This window comes from Aphelocoma coerulescens, chromosome 3 (genome assembly GCF_041296385.1).
Source record: "Aphelocoma coerulescens isolate FSJ_1873_10779 chromosome 3, UR_Acoe_1.0, whole genome shotgun sequence".
Classification (NCBI taxonomy): Eukaryota; Metazoa; Chordata; class Aves; order Passeriformes; family Corvidae; genus Aphelocoma; species Aphelocoma coerulescens.
This window is the reverse complement of record NC_091016.1, coordinates 48,557,929-48,579,176: the sequence shown is the minus strand read 5'-3', so window position 1 is coordinate 48,579,176 and position 21,248 is coordinate 48,557,929. Positions and strand designations below refer to the sequence as shown.

The following is a 21,248-nucleotide window of genomic DNA, read 5'->3' as shown; positions in this document are numbered from 1 at the left end:
GCCATTTAATGTCTGACTTGAACACTTAAATAGGTGCAAGTGTTGCAAAAGACTTACATACCCTGCCAGTAAGACATGAGAGATGCCCTTGGGACTGCTGGCTATTGCGTATGTCATAACAGGTGAATGAGTAACAACTCCGTAAGAAGTTTTCAGTACTACTAAAAGTAAAGTTCACTGGCCAGTCTTCAAATAATTAACAACTCTCTTCTCTATGAACACAGAAAAAAGTGACCTTTTCCAACAAGGCAAAAGCTGGTTTTCTCCAACTCAAATCAACCCCTGGAATAATTGGATCAGCTTTGCCCACCGGCAGACCTTTTGTCTTCTATGAATCAACATGGAAAGGAATCTTAAGAATGTTTTGGTCATTTCTTTTGGATTTTTACTTCTCTTTACTGCTTATGGAGGACTCCAGAGTCTACAGGTAAGTGGGGCATCTCCCACTAGTTATCAGGACAGTTGGTCTGGAAGGGCATCAGGCCAGCTGCTAGTGTGAAACACATCAGTGTTTCCATGGTCTCTGTGAAGAAGGCATGCACAGTATTTTTTGTGAGGTGGGTTTTAATGTAGGACATTATTGTTAATGTAGGACATTAACTTGCTGCAGGTTAATATTCCTCACCCAGATCCACAGGATTTACTAAATAATTTATTCTAGTATTTCTCAAATAGTTTGATTACTTGTGTCATGATACTACTTTAGATCCACAAAACTTGTTTGAATGCAAACAGCAAACAAATTTAACCTGAGATGACTTTTCTCAAAAGAAAATACTGCAAAATGGAAAACAAATTCAATTTCTGGAAAGCTTTTGTTTTGAATCTTTCTAAATTGATCTGATTTTATAATAATTATTATTGTGCACCAATGTAAAATAATACCAAATTATGCCAAAATCATTAAGTAATTTAAGTATAAAATAATGCAGGAATAATATAAAGTAATTTCTAGGCTTGTGATATAATGTAATAGTAAAAAATAAATTATTTTTTATTATTTTAAATCAAAGGTAGTTGTGGCTTATATTGGCATTAACATCCTAAAACATGGTAGGAGAGATGGGTTTCTAGAATGACTTGGACACTCAGGATACCATTAGAGCTCAACTGTTTATCCAAAATAAAAGACTGAGGGTTACTGTTGCTGTCTATGAATGCTTCTGAGTAGATAAACACAAGGAGAAGCTTCTCAGACTAGAAGGCTCTGCTGGTCTAATAGAAGACATTGATAAGCAACTTTAGGCAGGATATTAACATACAGTCGTGATCAGCTGGATTGGATTTTCCCACTGGAGTGGGAATCTGTGTGCCTTAAAGGTGGAACTTGATACATAACACGATGAACTTGTTTGCAATAACAAGAGGTTGACCTCATTTCAGGAAGAGGTGTCTCCTAGTTCTGTACATCTCTCCTCTCCTTGAGCAGCTGTTCTTTGCTGACATTGTCAGATTCTGAACTCAGGGCTGTTCTGCAAAAACTGTCCCAAAACTGGATGGAGATATTATGAGCTGGGGAGACTAATGAGGCAGGAGAAGATAAACCCTAGGTGCAAGTCAGTGCCACCATCTGAAACGGCTGATCAGAGCATGGTGTAACACCACCAAGGTTTATGGCTTCAATGACGTACAGGCCATTTACTTAAGAGCTGGACTTGATGATCCTGTGGGTCCCTTCCAACTCAGAATATTCTGTGAATATGTGAACCTGTAAGTACTGGACTGTTAAAAATTTTCATAATTCGTTTCAATATTCCACTACCCAGAACCCCCCAAAAATGCCCAGAGAGTAACAATCATATGATTTTGGAAGCCTAGCTTCTAATTTTTGGAAATTGTAGCTGACAAAACCAGGCATGTGGTGTTTCAAAAATAAGACCTCTGAGATCAGGAAGCCTCTTTGCCTCTTTACAAAAAAACAGCCATTCCAATTCTCAAACACCTTGACACTGCTCTAACAGAGAATGTCCTCACCTCACTGTCCTGCTGCCTGGTCCTCACCAAGGGTGCTGCATGACTGCCACCATGGTCCTGCATGGCCAGACTGCACAGCCACTGCAGGCTTTGAAAGTGTTCCGTGGAGCCACCAACAGCTTCACTCTACTGCAGCGCTCTCTGGTGCCATCCCCTCCGCATCCAGTCCCCATTCCAAAATCATACTGGATCATATCAGCTATTAATCAAAACAATCAAGAAAACATTGACAAGCAGCACAGAACTGTAGAATGGTTTGGGTTGGAAAGGACCTTAAAGATCATCTCATTCCAACCCTCCTGCCATGGCCAAGGACACCTTCCACTAGACCAGGTTGCTCAATGCCTCATCCAACCTGGCCTCGAACATCTCCAGGGATGGAGTATCCACAAATTCTCTGGGCAACCTGTTCCAGTGCCTCACCACCCTCACAGTAAAGATTTTCTTTCTAAAATCTACCCTTAATCTCTCTTTTAGTTTAAAACTGTTGCCCTTTCTAGTCCTATCACTATCTGCCCTTGTGAAAATTCACCTCCCCACTTTTTAATGTCCCCTTTGAGTACTGTAAGACTGCAGTGAGGTCTTCCTGGAGTCTTCTCTTCTGGGTGAACAATCCCAACTCTCCCAACTCTCCTGTCTAGGAGAGGTGCTCCATCCCTCTGATCATCTTCATGGCCCTCTTCTCCAACAGGTCCATGTCCTTCCTGTGCCAGGGACCCCAGAACTGGATGTAGTGCTTCAGATGGGGACTCACCAGAGCAGAGTAGAGGGGGAGAATCACTTCCCCTGACCTGCTGGTCACACTTATTTTGATGCAGCCCAGGATGCAGCTGGCCTTCTGGGCTGTGAGCACACATTGTTGCTCTTGCCCAGCTTTTCATCCACAGAATTCCCAAGTCCTCCCCTGCAGGGCTACTCTCAATGAGTTCTCTCAGTCTGTACTCATGGTTGGGATTGCCCTGACGCAGGTGCAGCACCTTGAGTTTGGACTTGTTGAACCTCCATAGGTTCACATGGACTCATTTTTCCAGCTTGTCCAGGTCTCCCAACTTGATCTTCTCATTTCAACTTTCAGAGCATCAAGACAAGAGGAGAACTATTTTGAGCATAAAACTATAAAACCTGTTTAGATCAGTAAAATGTTATTCCTTCTTTGTGAAAATGTGGGTGAATCAATTACTTTCAACTACAAAGGGCTGCTGTGAGCCTATTAGGATATTTGGACCTTGGCCTCTGAAAAATTTAGAAATTATCAGACCTGTAGTTTAAAACAACGAACCTTCCACTATGGCAGCTCTTGCAATGCAGATCTGAGGATACTCCTGCCTGAGACAAGCAATGAAGGTCAAGAAAAGAGGTTATCCTTCATTCAACTTGCTTTCAAAGCAAAGAGAAACTCAAACAAATAACATCAAATAATCTAAAGAATGTCTTAGCAAAGCTTTGAATCTGAGCAATCCTCACCTGTTTTTATATCATGTTTTCATAAATGGTCTATCATTTTGAGGAAAATTCTAAGTCCATAACCAGGCTGTTTTGGGGAAATGAGAGAGTAATACCCAGCCCCAGATGCTGTGTCTCTCTATTTCTGCCCAAAGCCACTCTCTGTACACAATAGTAATATGTGCCTGTGATAAAATTTGTCTCAATCACTGTTTTTGTCCATGCAGAGCAGTCTCAACTCAGAAGAAGGCCTGGGTGTTGCTTCCCTAAGTGTGCTCTATGCTGCGCTCATCCTATCATCCATGTTCCTGCCTCCCATCCTCATCAAGAAGCTGGGCTGCAAGTGGACCATTGCAATCTCTATGTGCTGCTACATCGCGTTCTCCTTAGGGAACTTCTATGCTAGCTGGTACGACTTAAATACTTTAACCCTCTCTGTTCTGTTCAAACCAAATAAGTAAGGGCAGAGTTATTTCTTCTTTTTCTTCCCCATTCCTACTCTAACTCTGTGTTGCAGATTAGAAAGCTGGATGCAAAAGGTGCTACTTGCAACAAACAGAGATAAGTCCAGTAGTAGGTGGACCAGAGAGGTGAAAATGTGCAGAGTCAGAATGAATGCATCCACTCACCTACCTAAAGTGGCTTCTCTAACTCATGTTTGTAGCAGAGATTCCCCTTTGGGGAAAAAAAAAAATTAGAAGTTTCATTTAAAAGTCAAAAGACTTTTAGGGCTGTTTTTGAAAAGGTTGTAGGGAAGACTGTCTTCCAGCCAGCTGGTCTGGGAGAAGAGGACCAGAGGAGGAGGCTAGCTCTTGCCTTGAGCTTTCAAAAGGTGGATGAACAACTTCTGCTCTCCAGTGACAGGGGTTGCAACTTTGTGGAGGAAAATTTTCATTATCCATCTTCTGCAGTGCATGTGCAATTTAATTCTCAGTTATGAGAAGTTAAGGCACATGAGCACAGACTTAGCCAGCCTGGCCTAGGCCTAGTCCCTGCACAGAGGTGGATATGCTTGCACACCCTAAACTTCCCAAGACTGGCCTTTTCTTGATTCCATGTAACAGATTTATTGTATCATACAAAGGATAAATCTATTTCTTTGATGTCTATTTTTGCCTCTGGATCTTTGGGAAAATTATTATTATGCTAATGGATAACAACTATGCTAAATAAAATGTTCTTTGGCAGGTACACACTAATCCCAACCTCTGTGATCCTGGGCTTAGGAGGAGCACCACTCTGGTCTGCCAAATGCACTTACCTCACCATTGCTGGCACTTCATATGCTGAGAAAGCAGGAAAAAATGCAAAAGACATTATCAACCAATACTTTGGGGTCTTCTTTCTGGTGTTTCAGTCTTCTGGCATCTGGGGAAATCTTATCTCATCCTTGATACTTAGCCAATCTTCCACCAAAGGTAAAATGTATTTAAAATTTTGGCACTTTTTTCTATAAACATCAGCTAGTTCTAGATAGATAAGCGGTAAATTTCTGCAGCTGAGCTTTCATAGTCAGTGGAAACAGACACTTCAGATGAGAGTTAGCCCATCTGAGGATAGATGTCTGAAATAGATGAGATTAATTGCTCTCTGAAAGTGTCTATTTTCTATCAAAAATCAGCCATAAAGAGACTTCAGACAAATAGCTAAAAAATAGAACTCTATTGAATTCTGTTTGAATTCTACCCCCGTGTTGCAAAGCATAGATAGGCTGCAGAAAGTGACAGTCCTTCACATCTGACTTCTATTAAAAATGGATTAAAACAAAAGGCAAAATACTGAAGCAACCTTCTTGCAGAGCTCATAGTATTGGGTTAGTTTGCTGTTAAATATTCAAGGCTAGTCAGACTGGTGCTGGTGCTTGCTGAAAATGAGTGCCTTACAGAACTGTCAAGAAGAAATAGCAGTAGCTGTTGGCAGGAGTCTGCGTGCCAGGGCTCCTGTGCTGTATTTCAGGCTCAGACAGCAGATGCCGATGTAGCTTGAAGAAATCACTCAGCAGCGATGCCCTCATTTTCCCATGCATGTAATTGGTGGCAATTTAAAAAGGGCAGTTGTGAAGATAAATTAATATTTGGATGCCTCCTTAGAGATTCAAAATGTTGTGGTGTCTTACCATTGCAGTCTCCTGTACATTCCTCATCCTGTCAAAGTCAGAACAGGGTTGACATGGAGAGAGCTTTCCATATACCCTGCTACTATGAGTAGCAAGAAGTTACCTCTCTTCCCTAGCTTAGTTAAGCTGTATGTTCTCTGAAGAGTTCTCAAATAGCTACTAGGTTAAAACTAAATGTCAGGAAGTTGGCATCAGGTTTTAACCTTTGAAGCTTTGGGTTTATGGCAAAGTAGTTGTCCCAAGGTGTGATACTTCAGTAGAATCATGCTTCCTTTAAACACAAGTTACCATAGGTGAAGCACCATTAAAGCAGAATGCTGGCAGACCTTTTCAAGTGCAGTGGAGCCCTGCTGACCTGATCACAGAGCCACATGATATCTCAGGAGGGACTGTCTGTTCTGATTTCACTTGCAGGGCAAAGGCAGTGGTGCAGCTGTGGGGTCTGTACAGACTGAAACCATTTGACTCTGCCTCACAGCACACACCACTTTAGCAAGAGGAATAAAACACTATTTTTTTTGGTCTTGTAAATCCCTTCCTAGTTTTACGTCCAAGGACGTTCCTCCAAATTTTAAAGACACTCTTATTTTTTTATCTATTACATAGAATTTCAAAAAATGCTGTGAACAGCTCTCAAAGCCAAAGGCCTTGCACGTCTTCACAACAGTGATGAGCAGTTATGCAGTAAGTTGCTCTACTGTGCCTTCTCAGTGAGACACAGCTTTAATCTAGAGGGAACTTCTTTTCTGGGGACAGGGGGTAAGAATCTCCTGTCACACAATTATTTTTTCTCTCCTCTGAGACTTGTGCAAAGGCATCCGTTCATATTTTCATGTACTTAAAATGTATCATTTCACTGAGAAGTAGGAAAGATATAGCATGTATCTGGAGAATCAAAATGCATAAAATTCAGACATGTAACTACTCTTGACATATTGCCTGCATCACTGCATCCAGACACAGCAAGGCAAAGTTACCCCATATGGTAATACCCCAACTGAACACGGTAATCAGTGTAAATTACAAGAGTCACCCTTTCTCACTCATCAATATTACAGTTTTAATTCAAGAGAAACAGTGTAAACCCTGCCTTGTAGCTTGCTTATGACTAATTGCATGTGCATCTTCATCTTCAGATGATGCAGGAACTGACAAAAACTTGTTTTACACACTTCATTCATGTGACTCACCTTTTGCATATGGTAATTTTGCTGAAGGTCTGTTTGTCCATTTTTTGCTGAAGGTGGTAACCAGTGATTATAATAAGGTAATGGTTTTCTTTAAGTTACTAAATTTATCTTATGTTGAACCTAAAGTTGTTTATGAAGCTGGTTAGACAGCTGATTCACATCACAGCAGCTTTGATTGGAAGCAATGAGGAAAAACACACTAAAAGTAGTTACACAGTAACCTTAATTGAAAAATTACAGATCAACTCTTATTTAAGGAATCAGCCAAGGTGCAGCTGTATTGCCCTTTGTTGTGCTGGAACCAGAGACAAATTCTGCAGTGAAAGCACTAAAATAACTGTGGGGGGTTTGGATCATCCTCCTCTAGGAAACAGCTTATTCAGGCTTACACTTTGGTTAGTATTTATTCTTTGCCAAGAAGATACTGGAGGAAGTGGGCACAGTGCTGTGGTGATGCAGCATGCATGAGTACGTGCATGTGTGTGGCTTTGACTTGTGCCCTACAAAGCTACGATAGGACTGAACAAAGCAAAGGTCTTACTCCAAACCTTGCTGAACTGTTCTAGCTACAAGTGTGTTCTCAGAAAGTTATAAAGCCAGTAGTAAAATAATAAAGTCAGGAAAAGCAGGCTACTTGAAGGACTGCAATACCAGGTAATCATAATTTGAATTTATTAAAAAAAGATGTTTTGAGGTGGCTTCTGTTCCTATAACATATACAGAAATTATCTGGAGAGGGAAAATGCAGGATGGCTGTAAGAACTGAAGTCCATCAGTCCATTGCTGTGTAAACTAAGGGACTTATTTCATGGGGTATTGTGATTAAGGGGTAAAAATATACACCCAAACTTTGAATACTGAAAATTGAGCTTGGATTCAGATTTCAGCCTCTAACTTTGGTCACTGTCCCCATGTAACCATTAATTCAGTGTTCAGTCTCTCGTTTCTGTTAAACCAAATTTTTTTATGTTAAACTGGGATTCTGAAGTTACATATCTCTAAGCAGGAAAGATTTGAAAACCAGGACCTATCACTGAGCACTGGATTGCTTTCTCCTTAAATCCTTACACATAGTGTGGATTTATCTGATCTCTTCACTGAGCTGCCTTTCTTTTGGTTCTTAATTAGTAGAGATCTCAGAAGAAGACCTGGAATGCTGTGGGGCATACAACTGCCTGACTGATACCACTAACACCACTGGGTCAGCAAAACCCTCCAACTCCCTAATCTACACGCTCCTAGGGGTCTACACTGGTGAGTAATCCACACAATCTTTAATCAGTATCACTGATGGAGAGCCTAGTACTTGTGGAGTCTAGCATGGCTTTGCAGATTAAGTTTCTGACTTTCTCCTTCAATCCAATTTGCTAAGATGTGTGAGAGCTGTAAACAACTCCTTCCTAAATAATTCTAATGCTTTATGCCAGAGCTGTATCATTTTTATCTAAAGGAGAAAAATATTATTTACATTTTTCACCTGGAATAAAGCGAAAACCCACTGTGATGACCCAAATTTCAGCCAGCTAAAGTGTCATATCTCTCATTTGGTAACTACAGCTGCTACAGACCTTCCTTGCACGAGGCTAGAAAAGAATTAAAGACAGGGAAGCTGGTGCCATTAAAAGACAAAAACAGATGTGCAAGGATTCACTGAGTGAGGAGAGTTCCAAAAACTATTCCACTCAAAAGAAGTTATTCTCTGGATAAAGGAAAGTATCTGGCAATATGCACCTTAGCTCGGTCAAAATATCTTTGCAGTCTCTGGACATAGATGTACTCTCTGTGCTGAGACAGAAGTATGGAATTTGCCATACACTCCAACAGAGTGCATACGATCCAGGCAGAGCCAGCTCTCAGTGCACAAGGGCATTGCAGCAAACCCCTCCTCTGTCCCCAGCCTCCACTCCTAATTGGTGGGAAAATGAAAAGAATATCCCTCCACTCTCCTCCCAGAGTGTATTGGAGCCGATTACTTTTGCCTAAAGGCATGTTTGTCTGTAAAGTTTAAATTTAAATTTGATGACTAACATATACAGCACTCCCTTAGGCTTTGTGCATGCAAAATGAATGCAACCCTGCTGTCTGCTGACCCCGCGTCAGTGGGGTTTCATTTTTCTTTTAAGCTCTTAATAAAATATACGCCTTTTCCTACCTCAAGGGAAAGTAAATAGCTAAATATTTCATTCACAGACATTTTGTAATGTGTCCTCTATTTGGTGGCTGAATACATATTTTGCCCAGCTTGGGTGGAGGCAATAATGGATAAGTCTTCTGCTGTTTAGCTTTCTCAAGAACAGTGAATGTTTCTATTTATGCTCATACCAACCACTATTAAGCCATGCCATTATCTCCAAAAATTGCTCTTGATTCATTTAGCATATTTATTAGATATACTTTTCCTGAAAATGTGGATGTTCTACTCTCACCCATTTAAGTCCAGGAATTAGCCCATAAGTACTAATAAACACACTGGCAGAACCAATAATGACTTGAATCATGAAGGGTTTACAGCTCAGCCACAGTGGGGAACCAGGACACTGGAGAATACAATTTCATTCTAGGAGACAGATGAAAAAAAAAGAGCAATAAAAAAATGAGGTCATTTATTGTAAATCTGCTGATGTATTTGGATATTAAAAGTTCACAGGAGAGACAATATCCATACACATAACACACGAACACATTAAACAAGCAAAGTGGATGGAAAGAGGTGCCCTGTTCTCATCTTACTCTGATCTGTAGTTGTTTCCATGGATGGAATTCTAGTCAGCATAAGTGAGGAAACATTATCATGCCCTGCATCCATAATGAAGCAATCAGTTGTTAATCTATGGCTGTCTCATGTATATTATGAGACATGGTAATCTTCTTGATAACATGAAAAAGCTTGTTTTGATTCACTATACAAGCAGCAAATCGGGACTGATACATTCATGATCATTTTCTGATTAACTACTCTCTATATTCTTTTAAATGCTGCTTCTGCTAGGAAATTATGGGTTTAAAGCTATAACTTCCATCTTTTTCAAGTTAGCTAGAGCTGCTCACTGTCATCTTCAAAACAGCACATATTCCATGCTCAAAGCATGGTTCTGAGCTGAAAAAAAAAAAAAGGCACAACATATACTGTGTTTCAAGACAGCATTTATTATTCTTTCCATGTATTTGAAAGAAGATCCCTGCTAGCCATGAAAACCTTGGCACTGGAAGTGAATACTCCTCTCTCTTGTTGATTTAAAACCTTCTGATATCTCCCGAGGGAGCTGTTTCTGGCCAGCTCCCATCCCCGTGCCCCTGGATTGCCCTGGAAGGGTGAGCCATCGCCCTCTGCGGCGGTGCAGCTGGCCCAGCGGCTGTCACAACAGGCCAGCCACAGCTAAGCTGAGGGGATTTGCAAGTGCACAGCTGTATGCAGAAGATGTGAATGTAGATCCGGCCTTCTTGTTTATACAGAAATGGCCTTTACACTGAAGCGGAATCAGAGGCATCTGCCAAAATATCCCACAGAGAACTAAGCACCAAGTCAGAACAATAACAGCAGCAAGCGACTTCCCATCATTCTTCCAGCATTCCTCAGTTTTTCATGAACTTTTTGTTTTGTTTTGTTTTTTTGCAGCTAGTGGTGTGCTAGCTGTGTTGCTGGTTATTATGTTTCTGGACCAGATCAAATCTGACCAAGCAGAGACTGAGAAAGGAAAACTAGAGGCACCATCATTTTGGTCTACGTTCCTAGCAACTTTCCGGCATCTTAAAGATAAAAGACAGTGTCTTCTAATCCCTCTGACAATGTACAGTGGGTTTGAACAGGGATTTCTTTCTGGCGACTACACAAAGGTGTGGATGTAAATGAAAGCCTATTTCTGTCTGATTTTTTTTGTGCCGTTGTGTCTTGCTATTGCATCTGATCTATATTTACTTGTCGAAAGAAGATGTTTTTAATGGTGATTTGTGGATTGCAAAATTACTGCTTACTTCTACACGAATGAACTCTGAGTGACATCTTCAAACAGGAGAGGCCAGCAGTAAATATGTCCCTTGGAACTGCCTCAAAAAGAATGCAGTAGAGAGCTTAACTTACCAGTGGAGGCCACAGCAGAGAGCTACAGGTTCAAACTCTTCACCTTGTTGTAAATAACAAACTGGGAGAAAAGCCAGAAGCCAGAAAAGCTTTGTATGTTCCTTCCTTCTGCTTTCCCTGGAGTTTGTATAAGTGCAAGTCAGCACACATTCCACATATTTTATTTTGACAACCTTTACAGTAAGAGGGCATGTCCTCAACATGGCTGGCTGAAAGCCCTCACCAGTCACTAGTCCAACAGGTCCAGACCCTGATGGATTGCAATTATTAAAACCACCTCTGCTCCTCCAGTTTCTCAACAAACCTAGACACACAGCAGGTGTGTTCTCCAGGCATTTGTTGAGAAAGCCTCTAAACAAAAAGAGCAACCATCCTGAGCTGCTTCTTCCATGCTTAAGGCTTTCAAACCTTGCATATAAATCAGATAGAAGAGTGCACTTGTTGCTGTGTTGGAACGGATTGAAAGGGGCACTCTGTGGCCACCTCCACTGGTCATATGCTCTTACAGATGAGGTCCTCTTCATTTTTTGGGAGCTGCTCTGTAATGACCATAGTGTCAGCTGTCTGGTGAAAACGGACATCTCTTGGGCTATGACGGGAAGGGCAGAAAATTCCTAATGCTACTTCCAGGAGTTTTATTCATACAGCAAGCAGTGCTCAGATTTGTTCTGCTTGTTATTCCTCTGTTTGCATGGCATCAGTCTGATTGGGAACTGGGTTAGGAATGTTGCTGCTGAAAGCCAACTATGTCAATATACCAGGAACTTGTCAGAAAACTCTCTAGCTGTGCTCTTTTGATCTCATCCATGCTGGCTATTTACCAAATGCTCAGGCTAAGATCCTTGAACTTTAGCTCTATACTTTCATCAGAGAAAATGTGGCCCTACTGTCCCTTCTCTTCCAGGTATATGTGACCTGTGCCCTGGGGATACAGTACGTTGGCTATGTGATGATCTGCTTTGCAGCTGTAAATTCCCTCTGCTCTCTGCTCTTCGGAAAGATCTCCCAGTTCACGGGTAGAAAACTTCTATTTGCATTAGGTATGTAAAGGTTACTTGAATGACTGATCACCATATGTAATCAGATATTACACTACTCCACTACTCTGCCCTTTGCACATACAAAGGGATAGCTTGCTGCCAGCTATCAACTAAAACCAAAGTCAGTCTGGAGGCAAACTTCACAAAATTCATTCATGGGAAGAGAGGCAGCTCAGCTCACAGTTAAGCACTGTATTGCTGTCTTTGCCTTACATCACTTTGCTGGTGATGTAAGTTCAGCCTGCTTTTGGGGCACTATCTATGCAGAAAGTGCCCTATAGCTTTGATGCTTTATAGCTCTAATGCAGCCAGTGGCAAATCATCTTACAATGCAGATGTTGAGACTTGCATTACAATAAGAAGGATTTCTCCACTGGGCTGAAACCTCCTCACCCTCATGGAGTAAAAGCAAATCACTGTTGATCTGAGTCTCAGAGAATGACAAACTTGGAAATTTGAGTAAAATTTCAGGAAAACTTTTAGAGGTTGGCCTGTTGTCCTTTTTAATACTTGTTCTGTAGGGGGAAAAATAGAAGAAAGTCATGTGTCAGGACAGAATAACTTAAGGGCTTGTGTATGGGACAGTAGTTTTCACATTGCCTTGAGAAGAGATTTGCATATTTAAGAACACCTCCCCCTCCAGAGAACATTATTCCAGTGAATAACAGAGTATTGGAGGCATAAAAAACCCCCAAGAAATATTTATTTTGTGCCTCTGTATGCACTATGCATGCTGAAGTGGACTAATGCCTTATTTCCACTATGCAATAATTTGTATTATTAGAAATATCACTGAATGGATCGATATGCATCAAGACATCCTAGGCATTTTCTCCACAGGACATTTTAAACCTGGACAAGGAAGAAGAAATTTAGAACCCTTTCTGCTACATTCACTTGCTCAAAGATTCTTCTGTCTGTTCTCGGTGTGTGTCTCAGTCTATGAAACTCAGATTTAAAAAAACCCAAACCACCCAATAGTGACAATATACAATTAAATCTCCCCCAAAACTGTAGTATTAGAAATGGAAGACCTCTGAATCTCTTATTTCTGTTTAGTGGTCTTTGTACTCAGCCTGTGAAGGTACACCCATAGGGGGAGGAATCTGTGACTCGTTTACAAACCACTTTTTAAAAGAAAGAACCAAAGCCACCAGACCCTCTAGAAATCCTTAACTGACCCCTCTGGCCCTGAAAGGAAACCTCATTTAAGGACAAGGGAGGGAGAGCAGAAAGGTGTTTGTTCCACCTTTCCACACGCCTCACACGGTGACTGCAAGCCTTCCAGAAGCTCCTTCTCCTACTCAGTGGTTCATGTGCTTTGGGCTAACAACCATATCAGCTCTGAGGATCTCTCAGCTCAGGACACTGCTCAGAATTATGAATTAGAGACTGTCAAAAGCCTGCATTGTCTTGTATTTCATGTGATATTAACTCAGTCAGCACAAAGCTCAATGAACCAGAAAGATTTAAAGATTGTCTTGTGTTCTTGTTGGGGATAGAATGAAAAAGTGTTATCTACCACTATATGTTCTGATTAAAAGTGCATCTATATTTCTCTTATTTTTTTCTTTCTAAATCAACAGCCACAGTTACAAACACAGCTTGTATAATAGCACTACTGCTGTGGAAACCTCATCCCAAGCAGCTTGCTGTGTTTTTTGTATTCCCTGCTCTTTGGGGCCTATCTGATGCTGTTTGGCAAACACAAACTAATGGTAAGTCCTGGTGACAATGAAATGTATTCTTTTGAGATATAAAAATCTGCATGCATGCATCTATGAAACAATCCTGCATAAAAATGGTAATGGCTTTAAGACAGCTTCTAAAAGATATATGTTATGTCATTGGAAAGCAGAAGAAATAGAACAAGTTGGGAGTAAGAAAACAAAGTACTCATTAAACCAATTTTTCCAAGATAAAGAGAGAAGAATACTGCAGAACATGATAACAAGTATTCAGAATAAATATTCTGGAGGAGTATAAGTATTTAAAAGAAATTTAGAAACTACCAAGAATTGTACATTTAGTCTGTCTTTTGCAATAAAGGAGAGCACTCTGGATAAAAAATAGCTCAAAGCTCAGCAACAAAAAAAGAAGGAAATTGTCTGTTAGGAGTTATTGGAAAAAATTGTAGGAGAAAAATGGAGAAAGCAACATTATGCAGCCAAGTAACTTCATACAGCTCTGATTTATTCCATTTCAAAACTCATAATCCAATGTGATAAGGCATAAGAAGGCAATAAAAAGGAACAAGGTCATGGGAAAATTCTGCTTGAAGGAAGATAACAAACTAGAACTCTTTATCCTGGACAAGTGGTAAGTATGGAAAGCAATCAGTAAGGTAATTAATTATATGGAGAAGGGGACTTGAAATTCACTATTTCTGTTGATAATAGAACTAATGGCACCAGATAAAGTTATCAGGCAGAAGCCTTCATAGAAATCAAAATAAATAGTATTTCTTACACAATGCATAATCAAAGTATGGAATTCATTGCCAAAAATTTAAGCTGGAATTGCATCACTTCAGGGGAAAGTGGATTTTGGGACTACTAAAGGGTGGTGATCCAGTGGAAATCTCCAACTCAGAACATTCTTTGATTGCCAGAGTCAGGAGGACTTTGCAGGGAAATATCACTGTATACTTTCCTTATTTCTTACACCCTTGTCCCAGGAGTCTGTTACTGAAAGGATGCCATTGGACTCTTAATCTGATGCATGAGGTTTATTCAACAATCTTTTATGTTCTGCTTTGCAACACAGTGCAATTTATTATTATGTACTGACAGTTCAGTATGAGCTGATACAAACAAACTTCTGTAAGGGATTGTTTAAACCCATCCCTTAATGAAAACTAGAGACAATTCTTTTATGGAGGCTAAAGCCAGAATCTCAAGTGCTCGAGAGGGCAAGAAAGAGTGATAGTCTGTTATGACTTGAAGCAAAATCTACTCATGACTGTCAGTCACAATGTTTTAAAATAAATTCCATAGCCTGGGTCAGTAAGGCTGTTAAATGGTCTCCCATCTGATCCCGTATTTTACCTCTATTTTGTGAATACTGTTTTCCTCTATCCCAAGTTCATACTTTGCAGATGCCATAGGAATATGTATGTGGCAGGACTAGCTCCTCTGAGCACACAGCGGGTTATGTGTCTAGACCTTCCTTCCTCTGATCCCTTTGGTTGTTTCAGGGGCTTAGAAGATTTCACCCACTAGATAAAGTATCATGTTTCTCTTGGAGAGCCAGAGGGAAAACATGGCAGTCCATTGCCTGGCACTGACAGTGATCTCCTTTCAAGCACATGTGGAGTCCCTGCCTCTACACACAAGGGAGTGACCAGCCACCATCCTTCTCTGCCCCTGCAGCAGCTCCAGACTATATCCCCTAGAGGAGAGCTAGCACATACATCAAGGGACACCCTCTCATCATCTCACATCCTAGCCCAGAGCCTTGTGCCTTAGGTAAAAATTTTAAGTCAGTGGTCTTGATACTCAGGGTCATGGAAGGACAACACCAGTGAGGATTTGCTCTCTCTGAAGTAAAGCTGTTCATTCATTTCCGGCTTCTTCGGCCACAGTCTTTCTGACTGCTCCGCAAGCTTCTTCCTAACACTCTTGAGAACCATATCTTAGTCTTCCACTGGGATAAAGGACCTGTCCTTTATCCTGTTTCTATCCTGTCCAGAAAGCCTTGTCCTCAGATACTGTGCTTCTTTCAGAATCACAGACAGGTTAGGGTTGGGAGGGACCGTTGGACTTTAGATGGTTCAACCCCCTTGCTCAAGCAGAGCCACCCAAGCACAGCCACTTACTCAGGACCATGTCCAGAGAGCTTTTGATTTTTTCCAGAGAAGGAGACTCCACACCCTCTCTGGGCAACCTGTGCCAGTGCACAGTCACCCTCACAGTAAAAAAATTTTTCCTGATGTTCAGAGGAAACCTCCTGTACTTCAGTTTGTGCCCATCACCTCTTGCGCACTTTTCTTGGACACTGCTGCAAAGAGCTGGGCTTTGTACCCTCTCTTCTAGGATTTACATACCTTTGAGATGTCCTTGAGGAGCATGTTTCCTCTGTTAGGTCCCTGCACAACTGACAAAAATGAATCTGAGGCCCACATTAGGGAGAAAAGGGGTAAGTACAGAGGACCTAAGTGTTAGGGAAGGTGACTGGGAAGTGGCCGTAGTTTCCAAACCCCCAGATGAGGCAAAGGCAGAGGAAAATGCTTCGTGCTTACTTGAGGGTAAGTGAACTCTGCAGCTATGTGACAGGATTAATCTCTATTTACAGCACTGTATCAGGTCATCTCCATTCTTATATTCCTGCAAGATACTTGTGAAAATTTCACATTTGTGTTAGCTTGGAAAACACCCAAATGTTCTTTTTCCTTGCATAGCATCTTTTTTTTGGTCTGTACCTTACTCAGCTGTTTCACAGCTCCCATTTATAAAATTATACGAAGTTTGCTTTGTCACATTGTCACAGTGAAACATCAAGTGATGACATGAAACCTTGATAGAGATGTGCAGTGACATTACCCCACAATGCTGCATCCCAGAATAGGCTCTTCAGTTTGACATACCCACGTAGGACTAAATCTATTCTCCCCTTCAAAAGTTTTATACAGATATGCATAACATGAAAAATTCCCAGCAACAAAGACTATGAGGTGAGATAAGACCTCCAAAATAACACTGGGGACGAAGGACTGAGGTCCTTCCTTTGCTAAGCTCCCATGAGTGCTGCTTGGGCCTCAGTAGATTAACCAGTGAATACCAGTGAATAAATGGCATTGTGCCACATACTTAAAGCATTCCTTGTGCTGCTGTGGATATTTAATACTCGAGTACCCCCTAGAGGATATGTAGGCTCATGGTGGATGAGTCGCTTCATCTTACAAAGATTTCCTGACACAGTTGTGCTCATGTGTGGATGCTCTCACTTATTTCCAATGAAAGCTACTTCATTTCAGAGCATGTAGTGCCCTTTCTTACCTAACTTGAGCACAGATGCTGGTATTACCCACTGACAAAAATTGCACTTGGGGCGTAACAACTGAGGCATAACAATTTTGTAGCACAGAGCTATCAGGTGGACTACAGTAACACCAAGTTCTTTCCAGGCTGACTTGTGTCTTTAGAAAGGATATGAATCAGTCTAAAGAGTTTGTAAAAATGGACTCAAATAATTTCCAGCAGTCCTGTTATGTACCCATGCCTACTAGTACCAGGGGAAAAAAAAGCAGGTAGTGGTAAAAAAGCAGGATAATTTCCATGGAAGTGAACTGTAAAATTTCAGAACTAGCAGCCTCTCCACTCATTCATCCCAGAAGGTCCTGCTCATTCAGGCAACTTGCTTCAAAATACCAAACCAGCTGAGAACCAGAATCTTTACACATAGAACTGTCACGGCATCAGCAACCTTCCTATATTAAACTTCCTTTAATACCTCACTAATATCTTCCCAGAAGATAACACTAAGGATATCAGGAAATTAGTATGAACAACTTGTACTTGTTCATTTATTAGGCAAAACTATGAAGGACTATCATATCTACACTCCACTCAACTAGTTTAATGAACTAAGTACATCTTGTGATGCACTTGTCAGATTTTCCATCCTGTCTAAATTGAAACAGTTCAGTAAATGTCCTCTTGCAGTCATCAGGATACAGTACGCTTTTACATACAGATGAAGTCTCCGCCTACCCAACAAAACTGAACGGATAGTTGAGTCTACTCAGGTTTTCAAAGAATTTTGCATTCCTCTTTGCCTTTTGGCTGAATGTACATATTTCAAACAGATGTGTTTTTAGACAAGTGGATGAAAAGAGTCAAAGTTCATGATATTCTTCTCCTTCCCTCCATGCACACCACGTCCGAGTCCAAGGAAATTCCCTGTTCTTTATCACCGCTGGTGCTAGCTCAGCACCCAGAGGAAAGCAAGCTCTCTCTACCCCTCCCTGTGTGCTTCACTAGTCAGACCAGGAGGCTGGGAATTCCTCCCAGGATCCCAGTTGTGGGTGTGCAACTGACTGAACTCAGTGGGAGCTTCCCAGTGAGCACAATGGCATTAGGATGATCAGCTGAACTGAGTATATCAAGTAAGTTTTCCAGTTGCTGCCTGGAAGTTCAGTATGCATCAAGGATATTCTATTTGCCAACCCATCCAGGAGCTGAAAATTTGAAAACCTTCAGAGAGACATATCTTCTCTGCGTATTAAATCTGGGCCCATGTTGTCCCTAGTCAAAACCACCTGCTGTGTGAAAGCCTGTAAGGATTTGGTATGATCTTCTCAACAGTTATACATGGAGAATCTACAATGTCAAGGCCACATTTGGACATCTCCTCTTTCTCTTTACTTGTTCGTCAGTGCAAGAACCTTGATTTTTGTAGCTAATAGTTTGAAAAATAAACTTCCCGCCATCTTACTTCAATAGACTCCATCCTTTCTTCCTTCCTCACATTTTTGTCCCCCTTTTCTCTGGTATTCTCTATTTTGTCATGTTTGCTCTGTTATTTCATGTTACAATTCACAGAAGCACAACAATTTTTTAAGACAAAGCTTGTATTTTCCTTTCTCTGACATTTATGAGGGAGGGTCTGTCTTCCCCATTGTGGTCTGTTTATTCCCTTTTCAGAAAATCCATGGTTGCAGACTTAATCTTCACAAGACATGTTTTCTCTTCCTTTTTTCCTTCCTTCCAGGACTCTATGGCATTTTATTTGAAAAGCACAAGGAGGCTGCCTTTTCAAATTACCGTCTCTGGGAATCACTTGGATTCGTCATTGCCTTTGGTTACAGCACCAAATTGCAAGCCTACATCAAACTGTACATTTTATTGTCTGTGCTTGTGCTGTCCATGGTGACATATGGAGCAGTGGAATACCTCGAGGCTAAGAGCTCCCCTGGGACACCTACTGCTACAAAGAAGGAAAATGAAAGACCCTTCTCCCAGGAAACAGGCATGTAATCCAAGAGGTTCAGAGTGATGGAGGCAAAGCAAACTGGCCAGCTCCTTACAGGCATGTATCCAAGGGCATTCCAGTGTCTACTGTATCCAGAAAGATGGTAAAGGAACAGATTTCAAGGCCATTATAATGCAAATGTCTTAGGGGTAAAAATCTCCTTTGACATCTCACCTTTATAAGGGAAGATTTTCTGACTTCACTCCTTTCATGCAGATGACCAACTGAATGTTTTCTCTTTTTATTTTAATAAATAAAGTCTTAATAAATGTAAAGTCCTCACATTTTTGTTTCTGTGGATAAGACCTGGTATAGCTTTACAATCAAACCACATGTAGAATGAGAGGAGCAGCTGGGGTTGCTCAGTTGATTGCAGACAACACACATCATGTCATGGAATCATTAATTATAAAGATTTATGTTCATTTTGTGCTGCATTCTTTAACACCTGCTATGAATAACATTGACCTATAAACTGGCTATATCTGCAGTTCGTATCTGCACACCACAGAATCAACCAACCACTGAGTCCACCAACTTTTCTTAGGTCAGCAGACAGCTGTGAATCTGCCCATGTCATCCCTCTATCCCAGTACCCTTTTTCTTTTGATTTTCCTGTCTCCAATTCTTCTGTCATAACTTACAGCAACTTCTTTCTAAAAGAGATGCCTTCTACGAGACAAAGTACTTCAGTGATTATGACCTTCCCCCACTTCCCATCCAGGGACAGAGCTGTTTTCTAGATGAGCAGCCAGGCCATGGGGAACCTAGCCATGAGGAAGGTGCAGGTGACAGTGCAAGACACAGAGAGATAGGGAGAAAAGGGGGATGGGCCTATAGTGTAATAAGTCCTTGAGACCTATATGTATCCTGCAGTGGCTCATCTCATTTCAACTTCTCTTTAGTTTTACCAAGATATGGATTTTTGTGTTTTTACTGCAAAGAGAAGAGAGTTACAGTGCAGTTACTGTGCAGTGTCCCTGCATCTTAATCAGAGAGCAATGTACAGACATCATGTTCATTACTGGTAATGCCTCTCTGTGTGAGGCAGAGAGCATCAAAGGAATTGCAGACAAGTGGTCTTCATGTCCGAGATTAGTGCTGCCTCTGGAAATAAACTATATATAGCTAGTTAAGCTGTTGCCTTCCATGGAGATAACACTTGAAACTTCTTCCTCTCAGTTACTAACCACAGCAGGAGGATGAGGCACCACTCAGTGTGACAACAATGACAAAATTTGTGCGACAAAAATCCCCAAATTGTCTTTTAAATAGCAGCAAACTTCATGCTACTTTGCTGTCTCTCTTATATTTCTTGTTCCCAAGCATCTGAACTCCCCTTCAGACTTCACTTGTGTCGATTCATTGCTTTTCAAATGATGAGCTTTTTTCCAGATCTCGTACAATAAAGTAAAATTCATTATGTCTTTCAGAAAAGAAGGTGACAGGTGCACTCCCTCACAGATGCAGCTTTCTCTTGCACCTTTGCCCTGTCAGCTCAAAGGCAGGCTGTTGATCTCTCTGTTGGAAATACAAATGGCAAAACTATTGTGGCTGCAGAATCCTGACAGCCTCCTATCTGCCCAGCATGCACAGACAGATATTCTAGGCTGCTGCTGATTTTCACCCTGCCCTCCTTCCCTCTCACAGAGAGAACAACATCATGTTTCAGCATATCTCTGAATCCTCCTCTGATTCTCTTTTACAAAGGGATGTTCAATGGCAAGTGAAGCAAAGAGGATTTTTGAGGTCAACATCATGATGAAAACCTCATCTGTGTGAATGTAATAACTTTTTATTTGTAATAACCCAGCACAGAAGTCAGGATCCTGCTACATGAGATGCTCTACAACCTCAGAACAAAAAGATGATTCCTACCTAGATACCAGACAGATTTTTTTTAAATGTAGTTTCTCTTTTTACTCCTGTACTGAGTCTGGCTGGGACAGAGTTAATTTTGTTCATAGCAGTCCATATGGTGCTGTGTTTCAGATTTTTATAACTTTTAGTTAGTGTTGATAACACACCAGTGTTTTGGCTATTGCTGAGTAGTGTTTGCAGAACATCCAGGTTTTCTTTTTCTCCACTCCTCCCCCTCAGTGAGTAGGTTGCACATGCCCAAGAAATTGGAAGGTGGTACAACCAGGATGGCTGAGACAGAGTGATGAAAGGGATATCCCATGCCACATGAAGCCATGCTCAGCAGTAAGAGTTTGGGGCAAAAGAGCAGGAGAAAGGTGTTTTGACCTTGTTGAGGACCTCACTATCACTGACATTGAATCAGCACACAAGATAGGACATTGTGGCCATTGGGGAGCTGTTTTTCACTCTTCATTTTTCACAGGACTTTAGGTAGTCATTTCCTGAATGACAACTCTTCCATTGCACAGGGGCCATGAGGAAACACTGTTACCTTGGGAATTAAAGCCACAGCT

The 21,248-nt window shown here is 41.1% G+C and overlaps 1 protein-coding gene across 2 annotated transcripts; it reads left to right on the top strand.

Moving 5' to 3' along the window:
* Positions 1 to 288: 288 nt before the first annotated feature.
* Positions 289 to 19,082, top strand: UNC93A (unc-93 homolog A). Of its 2 annotated transcripts, XM_069008494.1 has the most exons (8): positions 289 to 427; positions 3,645 to 3,826; positions 4,606 to 4,835; positions 7,852 to 7,977; positions 10,340 to 10,557; positions 11,706 to 11,841; positions 13,428 to 13,559; positions 18,553 to 19,082. In XM_069008494.1, the coding sequence occupies exons 1-8, from the start codon at positions 341 to 343 to the stop codon at positions 18,816 to 18,818; spliced, it is 1,377 nt and encodes a 458-aa protein (XP_068864595.1). In that variant the 5' UTR covers positions 289 to 340; the 3' UTR covers positions 18,819 to 19,082. The 2 variants fall into 2 exon arrangements, with proteins under 2 accessions (XP_068864595.1, XP_068864596.1); XM_069008495.1 differs by lacking the exon at positions 13,428 to 13,559.
* Positions 19,083 to 21,248: the final 2,166 nt, after the last annotated feature.